This window comes from Coregonus clupeaformis, unplaced genomic scaffold, assembly GCF_020615455.1.
Source record: "Coregonus clupeaformis isolate EN_2021a unplaced genomic scaffold, ASM2061545v1 scaf0191, whole genome shotgun sequence".
Lineage (NCBI taxonomy): Eukaryota > Metazoa > Chordata > Actinopteri > Salmoniformes > Salmonidae > Coregonus > Coregonus clupeaformis.
The window spans coordinates 413,947-435,564 of record NW_025533646.1 but is presented as its reverse complement, the minus strand read 5'-3'; the positions used below and the strand labels follow the sequence as shown (position 1 = coordinate 435,564).

The 21,618-nt window shown below is 47.0% G+C and overlaps 1 protein-coding gene across 1 annotated transcript in view; it reads left to right on the top strand.

The window, feature by feature from the left end:
• lyst (lysosomal trafficking regulator) overlaps window positions 1–21,618 on the top strand; it is a gene marked incomplete at its 5' end in the record, with an annotated part of 184,562 nt that overhangs the window by 114,616 nt on the left and 48,328 nt on the right. Inside the window, 8 exons of the mRNA XM_045214042.1 lie at window positions 1,161–1,370; window positions 4,408–4,584; window positions 11,860–11,936; window positions 12,184–12,372; window positions 16,086–16,231; window positions 18,666–18,827; window positions 19,685–19,740; window positions 19,823–19,975. Of these exons, the coding sequence (XP_045069977.1) occupies window positions 1,161–1,370; window positions 4,408–4,584; window positions 11,860–11,936; window positions 12,184–12,372; window positions 16,086–16,231; window positions 18,666–18,827; window positions 19,685–19,740; window positions 19,823–19,975 (1,170 nt within the window). The remainder of the gene's footprint in view (window positions 1–1,160; window positions 1,371–4,407; window positions 4,585–11,859; window positions 11,937–12,183; window positions 12,373–16,085; window positions 16,232–18,665; window positions 18,828–19,684; window positions 19,741–19,822; window positions 19,976–21,618) is intronic.

Here is a 21,618-nt window from a genome sequence, read left to right as displayed (position 1 = left end):
GTATGATCTCTGTAATTGCAAACAATGGTTTCTGTACCAAATATTAAGTTCTGCTTTTCTGATGTATCAAATACTTATGTCATGCAATAAAATGCAAATGAATTACTTAAAAATCATACAATGTGATTTTCTGGATTTTTGTTTTAGATTCCGTCTCTCACAGTTGAAGTGTCCCTATGATAAAAAATGACAGACCTCTACATGCTTTGTAAGTAGGAAAACCTGCAAAATCGGCAGTGTATCAAATACTTGTTCTCCCCACTGTATTTTCACATTTGCATTTCACAAAATTTCGATTTGAAATCTTTCGGACGTCAGAGCAACCTTGAGGGAATCTTATTTGCTTCAGAAAAGGATGTTCCTATGATAGGTAAGATATGCAAAACCTTGCAGAGATCCTATCCAACTGACAACCTCTTAGAAGAAAATATTAGCTATTGGAACCAAGACTTTAAATAACTGATATTGGCACAATATGGAGAGCATAACTAATAGAATTACAGTTAGCTAAAATTTTACAAATTCTACAACGACAGAGTCATGTCTAGTGTTATTACTCAATAAGCTTTCTGGGAACGTTATGGGCGGAGCTAGAAAGTTGGCTGTCAGAAGTATTACAATGTAAATGTACTTTTAATCCGTCTGTCTGCATATTTCAAGACATGGCATATGGGGGTGTAGTGAGATACCCAATGGGCTGGACGATTCTCTCCTCATCACTCATCTTGAAAAAACGTATAATAAAAACGTGGAAATCAATCATTCCACCATCATTGACACAACGAAAAAAATGTAATGATTTATTATTGAAATGGCACGGACGACCGAGAAAAACAAATTGGTAACATTTTAAGGCCATGTGGCAAACAATAATACAGGTACTAGGGATGGAGGTCTGGGCATGTGGGTCTGGGCAGGGATGGAGGTCTGGGCATGTGGGTCTGGGCAGGGATGGAGGTCTGAGCATGTGGGTCTGGGCAGGGATGGAGGTCTGGGCATGTGGGTCTGGGCAGAGGAGATGTAGTCATTGTTTGTGTGTGTCTGTCAGTTGTTGTTCGAATGTGCATGTCTGTAGCTGGTGTGAAAAAATAGGAAAAAAATATGATACAAAAAAATACTAAACTGACTTCCTCAATGTGGGTCTATGGTTGTTCTTCCAGGGCAGTACGGGTCGTGGCGGGGCCCCCAGGCAGCAGTGGAGGAGGATCCTGTGGTCGTGTCGGGACACCTTCAGGGTTCAGATCGGACGTCTCCTGGTGCACACCCTCTCCCCTGCATTACCCCTCAGGGACAGGAAGGAGGTTCTTGAGTTTGTGTTCGACCCTGCATACCTTGACATCCTCAGGGAGAGCCTCAGCCCCGGGTTAGAGGTGAGAGGTCGGGGGTCGCTGTCAGGGTTAGGGCTGACCCCAGACATCCTCGGGGAGAGCCACAGCCCCGGGTTAGAGGTCAGGGGTCAGGGGTCACTGTCAGGGTTAGGGCTGACCCCAGACATCCTCGGGGAGAGCCACAGCGCCAGGTTTAAGGTGAGAGGTCGGGGGTCGCTATCAGGGTTAGGGCTGAGCCCAGACATCCTCGGGGAGAGCCACAGCGCCAGGTTTAAGGTGAGAGGTCGGATGTCGCTGTTAGGGTCAGGGTTAGGGCTGAGCCCAGACATCCTCGGGGAGAGCCACAGCGCCAGGTTTAAGGTGAGAGGTCGGATGTCGCTGTTAGGGTCAGGGTTAGGTGCTGACCCCAGACATTCTCAGGGAGAGCCCCAGGTTGAAGGTGACAGGTCAGAGGTCGAGAGAGAGGATGAGATATAGAGAGAGTGATCGAGAGAGAGGGCAAGATCGAAAGAGAGAAAATGAGTCTCTCATGTTGCCATCTTATGGGGGGGTTACTGTAGGTCAGTCTCATGTTCCCATGTACGTTCAGTAGAGGTCCAGCTGCCAAGGCCTTGGCTCTCAAATAACCCAGAGACACATCTTCATACTCCTAGTTACCATGGCAGCCTGGTCTGGATTACTGTTCCTCCTCCAGGGGGTGGTTACTGGAGGTCAGACTGTTCCTCCTCCAGGGGGTGGTTACTGGAGGTCAGACTGTTCCTCCTCCAGGGTGGTTACTGGAGGTCAGACTGTTCCTCCTCCAGGGGGTGGTTACTGGAGGTCAGACTGTTCCTCCTCCAGGGTGGTTACTGGAGGTCAGACTGTTCCTCCTCCAGGGGGGTGGTTACTGGAGGTCAGACTGTTCCTCCTCCAGGGTGGTTACTGGAGGTCAGACTGTTCCTCCTCCAGGGGGTGGTTACTGGAGGTCAGACTGTTCCTCCTCCAGGGGGTGGTTACTGGAGGTCAGACTGTTCCTCCTCCAGGGGGTGGTTACTGGAGGTCAGACTGTTCCTCCTCCAGGGGTGGTTACTGGAGGTCAGACTGTTCCTCCTCCAGGGAGTGGTTACTGGAGGTCAGACTGTTCCTCCTCCAGGGTGGTTACTGGAGGTCAGACTGTTCCTCCTCCAGGGTGGTTACTGGAGGTCAGACTGTTCCTCCTCCAGGGGGTGGTTACTGGAGGTCAGACTGTTCCTCCTCAGGGTGGTTACTGGAGGTCAGACTGTTCCTCCTCCAGGGGGTGGTTACTGGAGGTCAGACTGTTCCTCCTCCAGGGGGTGGTTACTGGAGGTCAGACTGTTCCTCCTCCAGGGTGGGTTACTGGAGGTCAGACTTGTCGGTGGTAGATGAAGGGAGGGATGGACCCCTGCCCATCATCCACTTAGTCTTAGATAGACGTCAGTCAGTTTGACTAAGGCCATTTGTAGATCAATAATCCAGAACAGTCCGACTGCAGTCAATCTCAAACACGCACATTGACTCACGAACCCTTCTCCTCTCCCTCTCTCCTCTCCCTCTCTCCTCTCCCTTCTCTCCCTCTCTCCTCTCCCTCTCTCCTCTCTCCCTTCTCCTCTCCCTCTCTCCTCTCTCCCTTCTCCTCTCCCTCTCTCCTCTCCCTCTCTCCCTTCTCCTCTCCCTCTCTCCTCTCTCCCTCTCTCCTCTCTCCCTTCTCTTCTCCCTCTTCTCTTCTCCTCTCCCTCTCTCCTCTCTCCCTTCTCCTCTCCCTCTCTCCTCTCTCCCTTCTCCTCTCCCTCTCTCCTCTCTCCCTTCTCCTCTCCCTGTCTCCTCTCTCCCTTCTCCTCTCCCTCTCTCCTCTCTCCCTTCTCCTCTCCTCTCTCTCCCTTCTCCTCTCTCCCTTCTCCTCTCCCTCTCTCCTCTCTCCCTTCTCCTCTCCTCTCTCCTCTCCCTCTCTCCCCTCTCCCCTCTCCTCTCTCCCTTCTCCTCTCTCCTCTCTCCCTTCTCCTCTCTCCCTCTCTCCTCTCCCTCTCTCCTCTCTCCCTCTCTCCTCTCCCTCTCTCCTCTCTCCCTCTCCTCTCTCCCTTCTCCTCTCTCCCTCTCTCTCTCTCTCTCTCTCTCCCTCTCTCCTCTCTCCCTTCTCCTCTCCTCTCTCCCTTCTCCTCTCTACCTCTATCCTCTCTCCCTTCTCCTCTCTCCCTCTCTCCTCTCCTCTCCCTCTCTCCTCTCTCCTTCTCCTCTCCCTCTCTCCTCTCTCCCTTCTCCTCTCTCCTCTCTCCTCTCTCCCTTCTCCTCTCTCCCTTCTCCTCTCTCCCTTCTCCTCTCTACCTTCTCCTCTCTACCTTCTCCTCTCTCCCTCTCTCCTCCCTCTCTCTCTCTCTCTCTCTCTCTCTCTCCCTCTCTCCTCTCTCCCTCTCTCCTCTCTCCCTTCTCCTCTCTCCCTCTCTCCTCTCCCTCTCTCCTCTCTCCCTCTCCTCTCTCCCTTCTCCTCTCTCCCTCTCTCTCTCTCTCTCTCTCTCTCTCTCTCTCTCCCTCTCTGCTCTCTCCCTTCTCCTCTCCTCTCTCCCTTCTCCTCTCTCCCTTCTCCTCTCTCCCTCTCTCCTCTCCTCTCTCTCCTCTCCCTCTCTCCTCTCTCCCTTCTCCTCTCCCTCTCTCCTCTCTCCCTTCTCCTCTCTCCTCTCTCCTCTCTCCCTTCTCCTCTCTCCCTTCTCCTCTCTACCTTCTCCTCTCTACCTTCTCCTCTCTCCCTCTCTCCTCTCTCTCTCTCTCTCTCTCTCTCTCTCTCTCTCTCTCTCTCTCTCTCTCTCTCTCTCTCTCTCTCCCTTCTCCTCTCCCTCTCTCCTCTCCTCTCCCCCTCTCTCCTCTCCCTCTCTCCCTCTCTCCTCTCTCCCCTCTCCTCTCCCTCTCTCCTCTCTCCCTCTCTCCTCTCTCTCTCTCTCTCTCCTCTCCCTCTCTCTCTCTCTCCTCTCCCTCTCTCCTCTCTCCCTTCTCCTCTCTCCCTCTCTCCTCTCTCCCTCTCTCCTCTCCCTCTCTCCTCTCCCTTCTCCTCTCCCTCTCTCCTCTCCCTCTCTCCTCTCTCTTCTCTCAGCACGGTCCCAAGCTGGCCATGTATCTGTATGAGATGCTCCATGACCACAAAGATGCTCTGACCAAAGAGGAGCAGACCGCTGTGGGCATGTTCATGACAGCGCTGAAGCTGTGTGGTCATCGCTGCATCCCGCCCAGCGCACCGCACAAACCCGACCTGCTCAAGGCTATCAAAGAGGTAACCTTTCCCCTAACTTTATAAAACAGGGGTGAACAAACTACCACCCGTGGGCCGGATCCAGCCCGGGGGAGTTAAAATATATATATATATATATATATATATATATATATACAGTACCAGTCAAAAGTTTGGACACACCTACTCATTCCAGGGTTTTTCTTTATTTTTACTATTTTTTACATGTTAGAAGAACAGTGAAGACATCAAAACTATGAAATAACACATATGGAATCATGTAGTAACCAAAACAGACCCAGAGTTACCTCTGCTGCAGAGATTAAGTTCATTAGAGTTACCAGCCTCAGAAATTGCAGCCCAAATAAATGCTTCACAGAGTTCAAGTAACAGACACATCTCAACATCAACTGTTCAGTGGAGACTGTGTGAATCAGGCCTTAATGGTCGAATTGCTGCAAAGAAACCACTACTAAAGGACACCAATAAGAAGAGACTTGCTTGGGCCAAGAAACACGAGCAATGGACATTAGACCGGTGGAAATCTGTCCTTTGGTCTGATGAGTCCAAATTGGAGACTTTTGGTTCCAACCGCTTTGCCTTTGTGAGATGCAGAGTAGGTGAACGGATGATCTCTGCATGTGTGGCTCCCACCGTGAAGCATGGAGGAGGAGGTGTTATGGTGTGGGGGTGCTTTGGTGGTGACACTGTCAGTGATTTCTTTAGAATTAAAAACACACTTAACCAGCATGCCTACCACAGCATTCTGCAGCGATACGCCATCCCATCTGGTTTGCGCATAGTGGGACTATCATTTGTTTTTCAACAGGACAATGACACAACACACCTCCAGGCTGCGTATGGGCTATTTGACCAAGAAGAAGAGTGATGGAGTGCTGCATCAGATGACCTGGCCTTCACATTCACCCGACCTCAACCCAATTGAGATGGTTTGGGATGAGTTGGATCGCTGAGTGAAGGAAAAGCAGCCAACAAGTGCTCAGTATATGTGGGAACTCCTTCAAGACTGTTGTAAAGCATTCCAGGTGAAGCTGGTTGAGAGAATGCCAAGAGTGTGCAAAGCTGTCATCAAGGCAAAGGGTGGCTACTTTGAAGAATCTCAAATATAAAATATATTTTGATTTGTTTAACACTTTTTTGGTTGCTACATAATTCCATATGTGTTATTTCATAGTTTTGATGTCTTCACTATTATTCTACAATGTAGAAAATAGTCAACATTTGGAAAAACCCTGGAATGAGTAGATGTGTCCAAACTTTTGACTGGTAATTGTATTCCATAGATCTTCAATTCATAGACTGGGTGTTTATTTGCTGAAATCACTGAACACAACAGGCGCTTTTTAGAGACAGGCTTCTATATGAGCCAGCCATCTATTTCCTTAATCAATCAATCAATCAAATGTTATTTATGAAGCCCTTTTTACATCAGCAGATGTCACAAAGTGCTATGCAGAAACCCAGCCTAAAGACCCAAACAGCACCAATACAGATGTAGAAGCACAGTGGCTAGGAAAAACTCCCTAGAAAGGCAGAAACCTAGGAAGAAACCTAGAGAAGAACCAGGCTCTGAGGGGTGGAGATTATAACAGTACATGGCCATTAAGGCCAGATTTGTCTCCAAGATGTTCAAACGTTCATAGATGACCAGCAGGGTCAAATAATAATCACAGTGGTTGTAGAGGTTGCAACAGGTCAGTACATCAGGAGTAAATGTCACTTGGCTTTTCATGGCCGGGCATTTAGAGGTTAAAATAGCAGGTGTGGTAGAGAGAGACAGTTGAAAACAGCAGGTCCGGGACAAGGTAGCACGTCCGGTGAACAGGTCAGGGTTCCATAGCCGCAGGCAGAAGAGTGGAAACTGGAGCAGCAGCACGACCAGGTGGACTGGGGACAGCCAGGAGTCATCAGGCCAGGTAGTCCTGAGGCATGGTCCTAGGGCTCAGGTCCTCCAGGAGGGGAGGGAGAGAGGAAGAGCGAGAGAGAATTAGAGAGAGCATACTTAAATTCACACAGGACACTACATTTACATTTACATTTACGTCATTTAGCAGACGCTCTTATCCAGAGCGACTTACAGGAGCAATTAGGGTTAAGTGCCTTGCTCAAGGGCACATCGACAGATTTTTTCACCTAGTAGATAAGACAGGAGATTTACACCAGATATAGCAAACTGACCCTAACCCCCCGGCACATAGAGAATTGCAGCATAGATACTGGAGGCTGAGACGGGGGGGGGTCGGGGGACACTGTGGCCCCGTCTGATGATACCCCCGGACAGGGCCAACCAGGCAGGATATAACCCCACCCACTTTGCCAAAGCACAGCCCCCACACCACCAGAGGGATATCAACAGACCACCAACCTACTACCCTGAGACAAGGCTGAGTATAGCCCACGAAGATCTCCTCCACTGCACGAGCCCGAGGGGGCGACAAACCGGACAGGAAGATCACGTCTTCCTGTCCGATATAGGCCGATAGCAATCTCACTGGAATAAACGAAGGCAAACACCGCCATGTTTAGTATTGCTCAACCCAGATCGAGGCACAGACACGGTCTCAACGGGGATAGCTGAGCTGACTACACTGACTGTGCTAGTGGCAGACTCCACTAAGCTGGCAGGCTGACCTGCACCCTGTCTCGTTGTGGAGCTTCATGTAAACAACATAGTTTGCATAGTTAATTGTTTATTTCCAGCATTCACTTCCAGCATAATCAATGTCTTCATTTCCTGCACTAATGTGTTATCATTTACACCCTGTCACGTTTCTTTTCTTAGGATGCCTAAAAAATATACAAAATATTAGTTGACAGAATAATTATTATCTTCTTTGACTGTATTTTCTGCAGTTCTTACTTTCACCACTAGAGGGCGATCAGACAAATCCTGGGGGTCTGTACTCCTGAAGCTGTTGACTGTTTCGGTTCTTGCCAGTTAGCTAGCAGTTCTCTGTTAGCCAGTTAGCTAGCAGTTCTCTGTTAGCCAGTTAGCTAGCAGTTCTCTGTTAGCCAGTTAGCTAGCAGTTCTCTGTTAGCCAGTTAGCTAGCAGTTCTCTGTTAGCCAGTTAGCTAGCAGTTCTCTGTTAGCCAGTTAGCTAGCAGTTCTCTGTTAGCCAGTTAGCTAGCAGTTCTCTGTTAGCCAGTTAGCTAGCAGTTCTCTGTTAGCCAGTTAGCTAGCAGTTCTCTGTTAGCCAGTTAGCTAGCAGTTCTCTGTTAGCCAGTTAGCTAGCAGTTCTCTGTTAGCCAGTTAGCTAGCAGTTCTCAGCTGTGTGTCTTACTGCCGATAAAAATAGATGATTGACGTCATTTGAGTCATTACTGAATTATTTAATGTAACAAATCAAACATTAAACCTCGTAAACAATTCATGGTAATTCATGGTAACCTCATAAACAATTCATTTAGACCAGGCATTTATTTGAAACTGAAATGTGTCCCGTTACCCTGCTATTAAAAGGGCAGGCGGTTATTTGAGACTCAACGTTTCATTTATATACTGAAACATGTAAAGTGTTGTTTCATGAGCTGAAATAAAAGATCCCAGAAATAAAAGATCCCAGAAATGCAGACTCGGTCTCAACCTTTAAGTCTTTACTGAAGACTTATCTCTTCAGTAGGTCATATGATTGAGTGTAGTCTGGCCCAGGAGTGTGAAGGTGAACGGAAAGGCTCTGGAGCAACGAACAGCCCTTGCTGTCTCTGCCGGGCCGGTTCCCCTCTCCACTGGGGTTCTCTGCCTCTAACCCTGTTGCAGGGGCTGAGTCACTGGCTTGCTGGTGCTCTTTCATGCCGTCCCTGGGAGGGGTGCGTCACTTGAGTGGGTTGAGTTACTGACGTGATCTTCCTGTCTGGGTTGGCGCCCCTGGTTTGTGCTGTGGTGGAGACCTCTGTGGGCTATACTCGGCCTTGTCTCAGGATTGTAAGTTGGTGGTTGAGGATATCCCTCTAGTGGTGCGGGGGCTGTGCTTTGGCAGAGTGGGTGGGGTTATATCCTTCCTGTTTGGCCCTGTCCGGGGTTTCTTCGGATGGGGCCACAGTGTCTCCGGACCGCTCCTGTCTCAGCCTCCAGTATTTATGCTGCAGTAGTTTATGTGTCGGGGGGCTGGGGTTAGTTGGTTATACCTGGAGTACTTCTCCTGTCTTATCCAGTGTCCTGTGTGAATTTAAGTATGCTCTCTCTAATTCTCTCGTTCTCTCTTTCTCTCTGAGAACCTGAGCCCTAGGACCATACGTCAGGACTACCGGGCATGATGACACCTTGCTGTCCCCAGTCCGCCTGGCCTTGCTGCTATTCCAGTTTCAACTGTTCTGCCTGCGGTTACGAAACCCCTACCTGTCCCAGACCTGCTGTTTTCAACTCTTAATGATCGGCTATGAAAAGCCAACTGAGATTTATTCCTGATTATTATTTGACCATGCTTGTCACTTATGAACATTTTTGAACATCTTGGCATGGTTCTGTTATAATCTTCACCCGGCACAGCCAGAAGAGGACTGGCCACCCCTCATAGCCTGGTTCCTCTCTAGGTTTCTTCCTAGGTTTTCGCCTTTCTAGGGAGTTTTTCCTAGCCACCGTGCTTCTACACCTGCATTACTAGCTGTTTGGGGTTTTAGGCTGGGTTTCTGTACAGCACTTCGAGATATTAGCTGATGTAAGAAGGGCTATATAAAATAAAATTGATTGAAAATTGATTGATTGATTATGGTGTGGGCAGGCATAAGCTACAGACAGCGAACACAATTGCATTTTATGGATCGCAATCTGAATGCACAGAGATACCGTGACGAGAGGCCCATTGTCGTGCCATTCATCCGCCGCCATCACCTCATGTTTCAGCATGATAATGCACAGCCCCATGTCGCAAGGATCTGTACACAATTCCTGGAAGCTGAAAATGTCTGAGTTCTTCCATGGCCTGCATACTCACCAGACATGTCACCCATCGAAGTGTACGACAGCGTGTTCCAGTTGCCGCCAATATCCAGCAACTTCACACAGCCACTGAGAAGGAGTGGGACAACATTCCACAGGCCACAATCAACTCTATGTGAAGGAGATGTGTCACGCTGCATGAGGCAAATGGTGGTCACACCAGATACTGACTGGTTTTCTGATCCACGCCCCTACTTTTTTTTTAAAGGTATCTGTGACCAACAGATGCATGTCTGTATTCCCAGTCATGTGAAATCCATAGATTAGGGCCTAATTAATTTATTCCAATTGAGGGCGGCAGGTAGCTTAGTGGTTAAGAGCGTTGTGCCAGTAACCGAAAGGTCGCTGGTTCTAATCCCCGAGCCGACTAGGTGAAAAATCTGTCGATGTGCCCTTAAGCAAGGCACTTAACCCTAATTGCTCCTGTAAGTCGCTCTAGATAAGAGCGTCTGATAAATGACTAAAATGTCAATGTAAAATTACTGATATCCTCATATGAACTGTAACTCAGTAAAATCTGTTGAAGTTGTTGCATGTTGCATTTCTTTTGTTGGTTCAGTGTAAATTATTATTTTGGGTTAACAAAACACCCCAGCTCTTGAACGTCTAAAATTAGATAAAAAGTACGTAGAAGTTATAATTGACCTACACTGAGTTTACAAAACATTTGGAACGCCTTCCTAATATTGAGTTGGGTTAGGGTTTCCTGTGTGTATCAAGAATGGTCCACCACTCCAAGGACATCCAGCCAACTTGACACAACTGTGGGAAGCTTTGGAGTCAACATGGGCCAACATCCCTGTGGAATGCTCCGACAAAACCCTAACCCTATAACATATCTTAATTAACCCTATAACATCACCTACTTAACCCTATAACATCACTTACTTAACCCTAGCCCTATGACATCTCTTACTTAACCCTATAACATATCTTACTTAACCCTAACCCGATAACATCACTTACTTAACCTTAACCCTATAACATCACTTACTTAACCCTAACCCTATAACATCACTTACTTAACCCTAACCCTATAACATCTCTTACTTAACCCTATAACATCTCTTACTTAACCCTAACCCGATAACATCACTTACTTAACCTTAACCCTATAACATCACTTACTTAACCCTAACCCTATAACATCACTTACTTAACCCTAACCCTATAACATCTCTTACTTAACCCTAACCCTATAACATCTCTTACTTAACCCTAACCCTATAACATCTCTTACTTAACCCTAACCCTATAACATCTCTTACTTAACCCTAACCCTATAACATCTCTTACTTAACCCTAACCCTATAACATCTCTTACTTAACCCTAACCCTATAACATCTCTTACTTAACCCTAACCCTATAACATCTCTTACTTAACCCTAACCCTATAACATCTCTTACTTAACCCTAACCCTATAACATCTCTTACTTAACCCTAACCCTATAACATCTCTTACTTAACCCTATAACATCTCTTACTTAACCCTATAACATCTCTTACTTAACCCTATAACATCTCTTACTTAACCCTAACCCTATAACATCTCTTACTTAACCCTAACCCTATAACATCTCTTACTTAACCCTAACCCTATAACATCTCTTACTTAACCCTAACCCTATAACATCTCTTACTTAACCCTAACCCTATAACATCTCTTACTTAACCCTAACCCTATAACATCTCTTACTTAACCCTATAACATCTCTTACTTAACCCTAACCCTATAACATCACTTACTTAACCCTATAACATCTCTTACTTAACCCTATAACATCTCTTACTTAACCCTAACCCTATAACATCTCTTACTTAACCCTATAACATCTCTTACTTAACCCTATAACATCTCTTACTTAACCCTATAACATCTCTTACTTAACCCTAACCCTATAACATCACTTACTTAACCCTATAACATCTCTTACTTAACCCTATAACATCTCTTACTTAACCCTAACCCTATAACATCACTAGCCAGTCTGGCCAACGGTTAAACTCTGGAGCTAGAACTGTCTTGATGAGTCCTGGTTTATTTTCTCCAACAACCCAAGGGCTGATCTATCTACCTGATTATTGGAAGTCCCAGCCTTGTCCCGTTTCATCTCGCAGGTCTCACTCTTGTCCCGTTTCATCTCGCAGGTCTCACTCTTGTCCCGTTTCATCTCACAGGTCTCACTCTTGTCCCGTTTCATCTCGCAGGTCTCACTCTTGTCCCGTTTCATCTCACAGGTCTCACTCTTGTCCCGTTTCATCTCGCAGGTCTCACTCTTGTCCCGTTTCATCTCACAGGTCTCACTCTTGTCCCGTTTCATCTCGCAGGTCTCACTCTTGTCCCGTTTCATCTCACAGGAACAGTTGAAATACGAGGTGGAAGAGAAGAGCAGTAAGCTGGCCTGGGAGAAAAAGATTTCCAACACACAGAAAAGGTGAAGGATGAATGGTTTGTTAGACTCCAGAGCCGTGTCTTACTTCCTGTCAAACTACCTTGCTTTCCCCCGTACTTGTTTCCTCCATTCCTCTCAAAGCTCATTGGAGGAGGAGGTCAGAGGGAGGGACCTTGGAATGGATCCTCAGCGCCCATGTACTTTGAGAGGAATTCAGAAACCAAGGACAGAGGCAAAGAGTGACCATTGTTTTATACTAATGCATTGTCCATCTCTCTCCCTTCTCCAGTCTGATCCAGCGTCTGGACGGTAAGTCCAAGGACATCTCTAAGATCGCAGCCGACATCACCCAGAATGTGTCACTGAGACAGGGTATGGAGAGAAAGAAAGTCATCCAACACATCAGAGGGCTCTATAAGATGGACCTCAGTGCCTCAAGACACTGGCAGGAACTGGTTCAGACACTCACACACGACCGGTGAGGACTGGGGAGGGGGAGGGTCACACTGGGGGAGGGGGTCACACTGGGTGGGGGGGTCACACAGAGTTACACGGGGGGGTATTGACTCTTGTATTGACTTGTATTGACTCTTTGCCTCTTTGATGGTTCGTTGGAGGGCATAGCGGGATTTCTTATACAGTTGAAGTCGGAAGTTTACATACACTTAGGTTGGAGTCATTAAAACTTGTTTTTCAACCACTCCACAAATCTTGTTAACAAACTATAGTTTTGCAAGTCAGTTAGGACATCTACTTTGTGCATGACACAAGGAATATTTCCAACAATTGTTTACAGACAGATTATTTCACTTATAATTCACTGTATCACAATTCCAGTGGGTCAGAAGTTTACATACACTAAGTTGACTGTGCCTTTAAACAGCTTGGAGAATTCCAGAAAATGTTTGCATGGCTTTAGAAGCTTCTGATAGGCTAATTGACATCATTTGAGTCAATTGGAGGTGTACCTGTGGATGTATTTCAAGGCCTACCTTCAAACTCAGTGCCTCTTTGCTTGACATCATGGGAAAATCAAAAGAAATCAGCCAAGACCTCAGAAAACAAATGGTAGACCTCCACAAGTCTGGTTCATCCTTGGGAGCAATTCCAAACACCTGAAGGCACCACGTTCATCTGTACAAACAATAGTACGCAAGTATAAACACCATGGGACCACGCAGCCGTCATACCGCTCAGGAAGGAGACGCGTTCTGTCTCCTAGAGATGAACGTACTTTGGTGCGAAAAGTGCAAATCAATCCCAGAACAACAGCAAAGGACGTTGTGAAGATGCCGGAGGAAACAGGTACAAAAGTATCTATATCCACAGTAAAACGTGTCCTATATCGACAGAACCTGAAAGGCTCCTCAGCAAGGAAGAAGCCACTGCTCCAAAACTGCCATAAAAAAGACAGACTACGGTTTGCAACTGCACATGGGGACAAATATCTTACTTTTTGGAGAAATGTCCTCTGGTCTGATGAAACAAAAATAGAACTGTTTGGCAATACTGAACATCGTTATGTTTGGAGGAAAAAGGGGGTTGCTTGCAAGCCGTAAAACACCACCCCAACGTGAAGCACGGGGGTGGCAGCGTCATGCTGTGGGGGTACTTTGCTGCAGGAGCGACTGGTGCACTTCACAAAATAGATGGCATCATGAGGAAGGAAATGTATGTGGATATATTGAAGCAACATCTCAAGACATCAGTCAGGAAGTTAAATCTTGGTCGCAAATGGGTCTTCCAAATGGACAATGACCCCAAGCATACTTCCAAAGTTGTGGCAAAATGGCTTAAGTACAACAAAGTCAAGGTATTGGAGTGGCCATCACAAAGCCCTAACCTCAATCCTATAGAACATTTGTGGGCAGAACTGAAAAAGTTTGTGTGAGCAAGGAGGCCTACAAACCTTACTCAGTTACACCAGCTCTGTCAGGAGGAAGCTTGTGGAAGGCTACCCAAAATGTTTGACCCAAGTTAAACAATTTAAAGGCAATGCTACCAAATACTAATTGAGTGTATGTAAACTTCTGACCCACTGGGAATGTGATGAAAGAAAGAAAATCTGAAATAAATCATTCTCTCTACTATTATTCTGACATTTCACATTCTTAAAATAAAGTGGTGATCCTAACTGACCTAAGACAGGGAATGTTTACTAGGATTAAATGTCAGGAATTGTGAAAGACTGAGTTTAAATGTATTTGGCTAAGGTGTGTGTAAACTTCAACTGTAAGCGTCCGGGTTTGAGTCCCGCTCCTTGAAAGCGGCAGCTCTACCCTTTAGCTCAGTGCGGATGTTGCCTGTAATCCATGGCTTCTGGTTGGGGTATGTACGTACGGTCACTGTGGGGATAACATCATCGATGCACTTATTGATGAAGCCAGTGACTGATGTGGTGTACTCCTCAATGCTATCGGAAGAATCTCTGAACATATTCCAGTCTGTGCTAGCAAAACAGTCCTGTAGCTTAGCATCTGCATCATCTGACCACTTCGTTATTAACCGAGTCACTGGTGCTTCCTGCTTTAGTTTTTGCTTATAAGCAGGAATCAGGAGGATAGAGTTATGGTCAGATTTGCCAAATGGAGGGCGAGGGAGAGCTTTGTATGCGTCTCTGTGTGTGGAGTAAAGGTGGTCTAGAGTTTTTTTACCTCTGGTTGCACATTTAACATGCTGGTAGAAATTAGGTAGAACGGATTTACGTTTCCCTGCATTAAAGTCCCCGGCCACTAGGAGCGCCGCCTCTGGATGAGCGTTTTCCTGTTTACTTATGGCCTTATACAGCTCATTGAGTGCGGTCTTAGTGCCAGGATCGGTTTGTGGTGGTATATAGACAGCTATGAAAAATATAGATGAAAACTCTCTTGGTAAATAGTGTGGTCTACAACTTATCATGAGATACTCTACCTCAGGCGAGCAAAACCTCGAGACTTCCTTAGTATTAGATTTTATGAACCAGCTGTTGTTTACAAATATACACAGACCGCCACCCCTTGTCTTACCGGAGTCAGCCGTTCTATCCTGCCGATGTAGCGTATAGCCCGCCAGCTGTATGTTATCCATGTCGTCGTTCAGCCACGACTCTGCGAATCATAAGATATTACAGTTTTTAATGTCCCATTGGTAGGATAAGCGTAATCTTAGGTCGTCTAATTTATTTTCCAATGATTGAAGATTGGCTAATAGGATTGATGGAAGAGGCAGTTTACTCACTCGCCGTCGGATCCTCAAGGCACCCCGACCTACGTCCACGATATCTCCGTCTCTTTCTCATGCGAATGACAGGGATTTGGGCCTTGTCGGGTATCTGTAGGATATCCTTCGCGTCCGACTCGTTGATGTTAAATCTTCGTCCAATACGAGGTGAGTAATCGCTGTCCTGATATCCAGAAGCTCTTTTTGGTCAAATAACGCGAAAAAACACTCATAATAGTACAATTGGTTAGAGGGCTGTAAAACGGCTGACATCTTCTTCGGTGCCATTTCCTCATGTAATAGAATGACTTGTTTACTGTTCTAATAATGTTGGGAACCAGTTTATAATAGAATGACTTGTTTACTGTTCTAATAATGTTGGGAACCAGTTTATAATAGAATGACTTGTTTCCTGTTCTAATAATGTTGGGAACCAGTTTATAATAGAATGACTTGTTTCCTGTTCTAATAATGTTGGGAACCAGTTGATAATAGAATGACTTGTTTCCTGTTCTAATAATGTTGGGAACCAGTTTATAATAGAATGACTTGTTTACTGTTCTAATAATGTTGGGAACCAGTTGATAATAGAATGACTTGTTTCCTGTTCTAATAATGTTGGGAACCAGTTTATAATAGAATGACTTGTTTACTGTTCTAATAATGTCGGGAACCAGTTTATAATAGAATGACTTGTTTCCTGTTCTAATAATGTTGGGAACCAGTTTATAATAGAATGACTTGTTTCCTGTTCTAATAATGTTGGGAACCAGTTTATAATAGCAAAAAGGAACCTCAGTGGTCTGTGGTGTATGGTCAATATACCACGGGTATGCTCCATGTTGCGTTGTGCCTAAACAGCCCTTCTCTGTGGTATATTGGTCATATACCACACCCCCTCTGGGCTTATTGCTTAAATGTACTGTCATGTGTTACGTTACGTTACGCCATGCCATGCCATGCCATGCCAATACTATTTCATGTGTATTTCAGTGCTGTGTGGTATGACCAGATGTCGTACCCTACCTCCTGGCAGCTGGACCCTACAGAGGGACCCAACAGGGAGAGAAGACGGCTGCAGAGGTGTTACCTCACCATCCCCAACAAGTACCTGCTCAAAGACCGACGCAAGCCAGACGGTACGCTGACCCTAACCCATAACCCCTAACCCTCACCATCCCCAACAAGTACCTGCTCAAAGACCGACGCAAGCCAGACGGTACGCTGACCCTAACCCATAACCCCTAACCCTCACCATCCCCAACAAGTACCTGCTCAAAGACCGACGCAAGCCAGACGGTACGCTGACCCTAACCCATAACCCTAACCCTCACCATCCCCAACAAGTACCTGCTCAAAGACCGACGCAAGCCAGACGGTACGCTGACCCTAACCCATAACCCCTAACCTCACCATCCCCAACAAGTACCTGCTCAAAGACCGACGCAAGCCAGACGGTACGCTGACCCTAACCCATAACCCCTAACCCTCACCATCCCCAACAAGTACCTGCTCAAAGACCGACGCAAGCCAGACGGTACGCTGACCCTAACCCATAACCCCTAACCCTCACCATCCCCAACAAGTACCTGCTCAAAGACCGACGCAAGCCAGACGGTACGCTGACCCTAACCCATAACCCCTAACACTCACCATCCCCAACAAGTACCTGCTCAAAGACCGACGCAAGCCAGACGGTACGCTGACCCTAACCCATAACCCCTAACCCTCACCATCCCCAACAAGTACCTGCTCAAAGACCGACGCAAGCCAGACGGGTACGCTGACCCTAACCCATAACCCCTAACCCTCACCATCCCCAACAAGTACCTGCTCAAAGACCGACGCAAGCCAGACGGGTACGCTGACCCTAACCCATAACCCCTAACCCTCACCATCCCCAACAAGTACCTGCTCAAAGACCGACGCAAGCCAGACGGTACGCTGACCCTAACCCATAACCCCTAACCCTCACCATCCCCAACAAGTACCTGCTCAAAGACCGACGCAAGCCAGACGGTACGCTGACCCTAACCCATAACCCCTAACCCTCACCATCCCCAACAAGTACCTGCTCAAAGACCGACGCAAGCCAGACGGTTACGCTGACCCTAACCCATAACCCCTAACCCTCACCATCCCCAACAAGTACCTGCTCAAAGACCGACGCAAGCCAGACGGTACGCTGACCCTAACCCATAACCCCTAACCCTCACCATCCCCAACAAGTACCTGCTCAAAGACCGACCCAAGCCAGACGGTACGCTGACCCTAACCCATAACCCCTAACACTCACCATCCCCAACAAGTACCTGCTCAAAGACCGACGCAAGCCAGACGGTACGCTGACCCTAACCCATAACCCCTAACCCTCACCATCCCCAACAAGTACCTGCTCAAAGACCGACGCAAGCCAGACGGTACGCTGACCCTAACCCATAACCCCTAACCCTCACCATCCCCAACAAGTACCTGCTCAAAGACCGACGCAAGCCAGACGGTACGCTGACCCTAACCCATAACCCCTAACCCTCACCATCCCCAACAAGTACCTGCTCAAAGACCGACGCAAGCCAGACGGTACGCTGACCCTAACCCATAACCCCTAACCTCACCATCCCCAACAAGTACCTGCTCAAAGACCGACGCAAGCCAGACGGTACGCTGACCCTAACCCATAACCCCTAACCCTCACCATCCCCAACAAGTACCTGCTCAAAGACCGACGCAAGCCAGACGGGTACGCTGACCCTAACCCATAACCCCTAACCCTCACCATCCCCAACAAGTACCTGCTCAAAGACCGACGCAAGCCAGACGGTACGCTGACCCTAACCCATAACCCCTAACCCTCACCATCCCCAACAAGTACCTGCTCAAAGACCGACGCAAGCCAGACGGTACGCTGACCCTAACCCATAACCCCTAACCCTCACCATCCCCAACAAGTACCTGCTCAAAGACCGACGCAAGCCAGACGGTACGCTGACCCTAACCCATAACCCCTAACCCTCACCATCCCCAACAAGTACCTGCTCAAAGACCGACGCAAGCCAGACGGTACGCTGACCCTAACCCATAACCCCTAACCCTCACCATCCCCAACAAGTACCTGCTCAAAGACCGACGCATAGCCAGACGGTCAGCTGACCCTAACCCATAACCCCTAACCCTCACCATCCCCAACAAGTACCTGCTCAAAGACCGACGCAAGCCAGACGGTACGCTGACCCTAACCCATAACCCCTAACCCTCACCATCCCCAACAAGTACCTGCTCAAAGACCGACGCAAGCCAGACGGTACGCTGACCCTAACCCATAACCCCTAACCCTCACCATCCCCAACAAGTACCTGCTTAAAGACCGACACAAGCCAGACAGTAAAGACACCAATTGTTAGTCAGTCTGATCTTCAGCACCACAGGGGACGCCATTCTAACCGCTGCAAAAAAGAGCTTTCCAGATAGTATCTTCATTTTCGGAAATCTGGAAACCTGCTATGATTGAATCCAGCTTTATTGATACCGTTTGATCCTGTCTGTCTGTCTCTGTCTGTCTTTCTCTCCTTTCAGACTCTGCAGCGCGGGCTCCACTGTCCTTCCTGTTTGAGGATAAGACCCACTCCTCCTTCTCCTCCACGGTGAAAGACAAGGCCACCAGCGAACCAATCAGATTCACCAGACGCTGCATCAGTGTTGCTCCGTCTAGAGAGACCTCAGGAGAGCTGCTGCTGGGTAAGAAACCACCTAACAGCCACGTTCCTGTATCTAGCTTGGTGTTCCTGTATCTAGCTTGGTGTTCCTGTATCTAGCTTGGTGTTCCTGTATCTAGCTTGGTGTTCCTGTATCTAGCTTGGTGTTCCTGTATCTAGCTTGGTGTTCCTGTATCTAGCTTGGTGCTCCTGTATCTAGCCTGGTGTTCCTGTATCTAGCTTGGTGTTCCTGTATCTAGCTTGGTGTTCCTGTATCTAGCTTGGTGTTCCTGTATCTAGCTTGGTGTTCCTGTATCTAGCTTGGTGTTCCTGTATCTAGCTTGGTGATCCTGTATCTGGCTTGGTGTTCCTGTATCTAGCTTGGTGTTCCTGTATCTAGCTTGGTGTTCCTGTATCTAGCTTGGTGTTCCTGTATCTGGCTTGGTGTTCCTGTATCTAGCTTGGTGTTCCTGTATCTAGCTTGGTGTTCCTGTATCTAGCTTGGTGTTCCTGTATCTAGCTTGGTGTTCCTGTATCTAGCTTGGTGCTCCTGTATCTAGCTTGGTGATCCTGTATCTGGCTTGGTGTTCCTGTATCTGGCTTGGTGTTCCTGTATCTGGCTTGGTGTTCCTGTATCTGGCTTGGTGTTCCTGTATCTAGCTTAGTGTTCCTGTATCTAGCTTGGTGTTCCTGTATCTAGCTTGGTGTTCCTGTATCTAGCTTGGTGTTCCTGTATCTAGCTTGGTGTTCCTGTATCTAGCTTGGTGTTCCTGTATCTAGCTTGGTGCTCCTGTATCTAGCTTGGTGCTCTGGACATGGTCCCCATGAGGCTGCCTGAGGCTCTAGTTACTGGTGTGCTCTCTACTCACACAGTGACCTTTCGACCCTCTGCATCCACAGGGAAGTCTGGGATGTACTTTGTGGAGGATAACGCGGCTGACGCCCATGACAACCAGGTAACCCTCTCTCTACACCTGCACATTTAGAAAAATGATAGTGGTGTTGTTGTCTGGCTTCTCACTGTGTGTGTCGTGACAGAGTATCCAGGGTGAGACAGAGGCAGCATCATTCTCTTGGACCTATGAGGAGATAAAGGAGGTCCATAAGAGGTGGTGGCAGCTCAGAGACAACGCTGTAGAGATCTTCCTCTCCAACGGACGGACCCTGCTGCTAGCCTTCCACACCACCAAGGTAGGGTAGACTAAAGAGCACAGACCCTGCTGCTAGCCTTCCACACCAGGGTTGATAGTTCAGCATCTCCCTCTGTTTTACAAATGTGTCTTTTATACTGAACAAAAATATAAACGCAACATGTAAAGTGTTGGTCCCATGTTTCATGAGCTGAAATAAAAGATCACAGAAATGTTCCATACGCACAAAAAGTTTATTTCTCTCAAGTGTTGTGCACATACAGCACCAGTCAAAAGTTTGGACACACCTACTCCTACTATTTTTACTATTTTCTACATTGTAGAATAATAGTGAAGACATCAAAACGATGAAATAACACATATGGAATCATGTAGTAACCAAAAATAGTGTTAAACAAATCAAAATATATTTTATATTTGAGATTCTTCAAAGTAGCCACCCCATTGCCTTGATGACAGCTTTGCACACTCTTGGCATTCTCTCAACCAGCTTCATGAGGTAGTCACCTGGAATGCATTTCAATTAACAGGTATGCCTTCTTAAAAATTAATTTGTGGAATTTATTTCCTTCTTAATGCGTTTGAGCCAATCAGTTGTTTTGTGACAAGGTAAGAGAACAGCTCAAATAATCAAAGAGAAACGACAGTCCATCATTACTTTAAGACATGAAGGTCAGTCAATCTGGAAAATGTAAAGAACTTTGAAAGTTTCTTCAAGTGCAGTCGCAAAAACCATCAAGCACTATGATGAAACTGGCTCTCATGAGCACCGCCTCAGGAATGGAAGACCCAGAGTTACCTCTGCTGCAGAGGATAAGTTCATTAGAGTTACCAGCCTCAGAAATTGCAGCCCAAATAAATGCTTCACAGAGTTCAAGTCACAGACACATCTCAACATTAATCAGGCCTTCATGGTCGAATTGCTGCAAAGAAACCACTACTAAAGGACACCAATAAGAAGAAGAGACTTGCTTGGGCCAAGAAACACGAGCAATGGACATTAGACCGGTGGAAATCTGTCCTTTGGTCTGATGAGTCCAAATTTGAGATTTTTGGTTCCAACCGCCATGTCTTTGTGAGACGCAGAGTAGGTGAACGGATGATCTCCACATGTGTGGTTCCCACCGTGAAGCATGGAGGAGGAGGTGTGATGGTGTGGGGGTGCTTTGCTGGTGACACTGTCTGTGATTTATTTAGAATTCAAGGCACACTTAACCAGCATGGCTACCACAGCATTCTGCAGCGATACGCCATCCCATCTGGTTTTGCGCTTAGTGGGACAGTCATTTGTTTTTCAACAGGACAATGACACAACACACCTCCAGGCTGTGTAAGGGCTATTTGACCAAGAAGGAGAGTGATGGAGTGCTGCATCAGATGACCTGGCCTTCACATTCACCCGACCTCAACCCAATTGAGATGGTTTGGGTTGAGTTGGATCGCAGAGTGAAGGAAAAGCAGCCAACAAGTGCTCAGCATATGTGGGAACTCCTTCAAGACTTTTGGAAAAGCATTCCAGGTGAAGCTGGTTGAGAGAATGTCAACAGTGTGCAAAGCTGTCATCAAGGCAAAGGTTGGCTACTTTGAAGAATCTCAAAAATATAATATATTTTGATTTGTTTAACACTTTTTTGGCTGCTACATGATTCCATATGTGTTATTTCATAGTTGTGATGTCTTCAC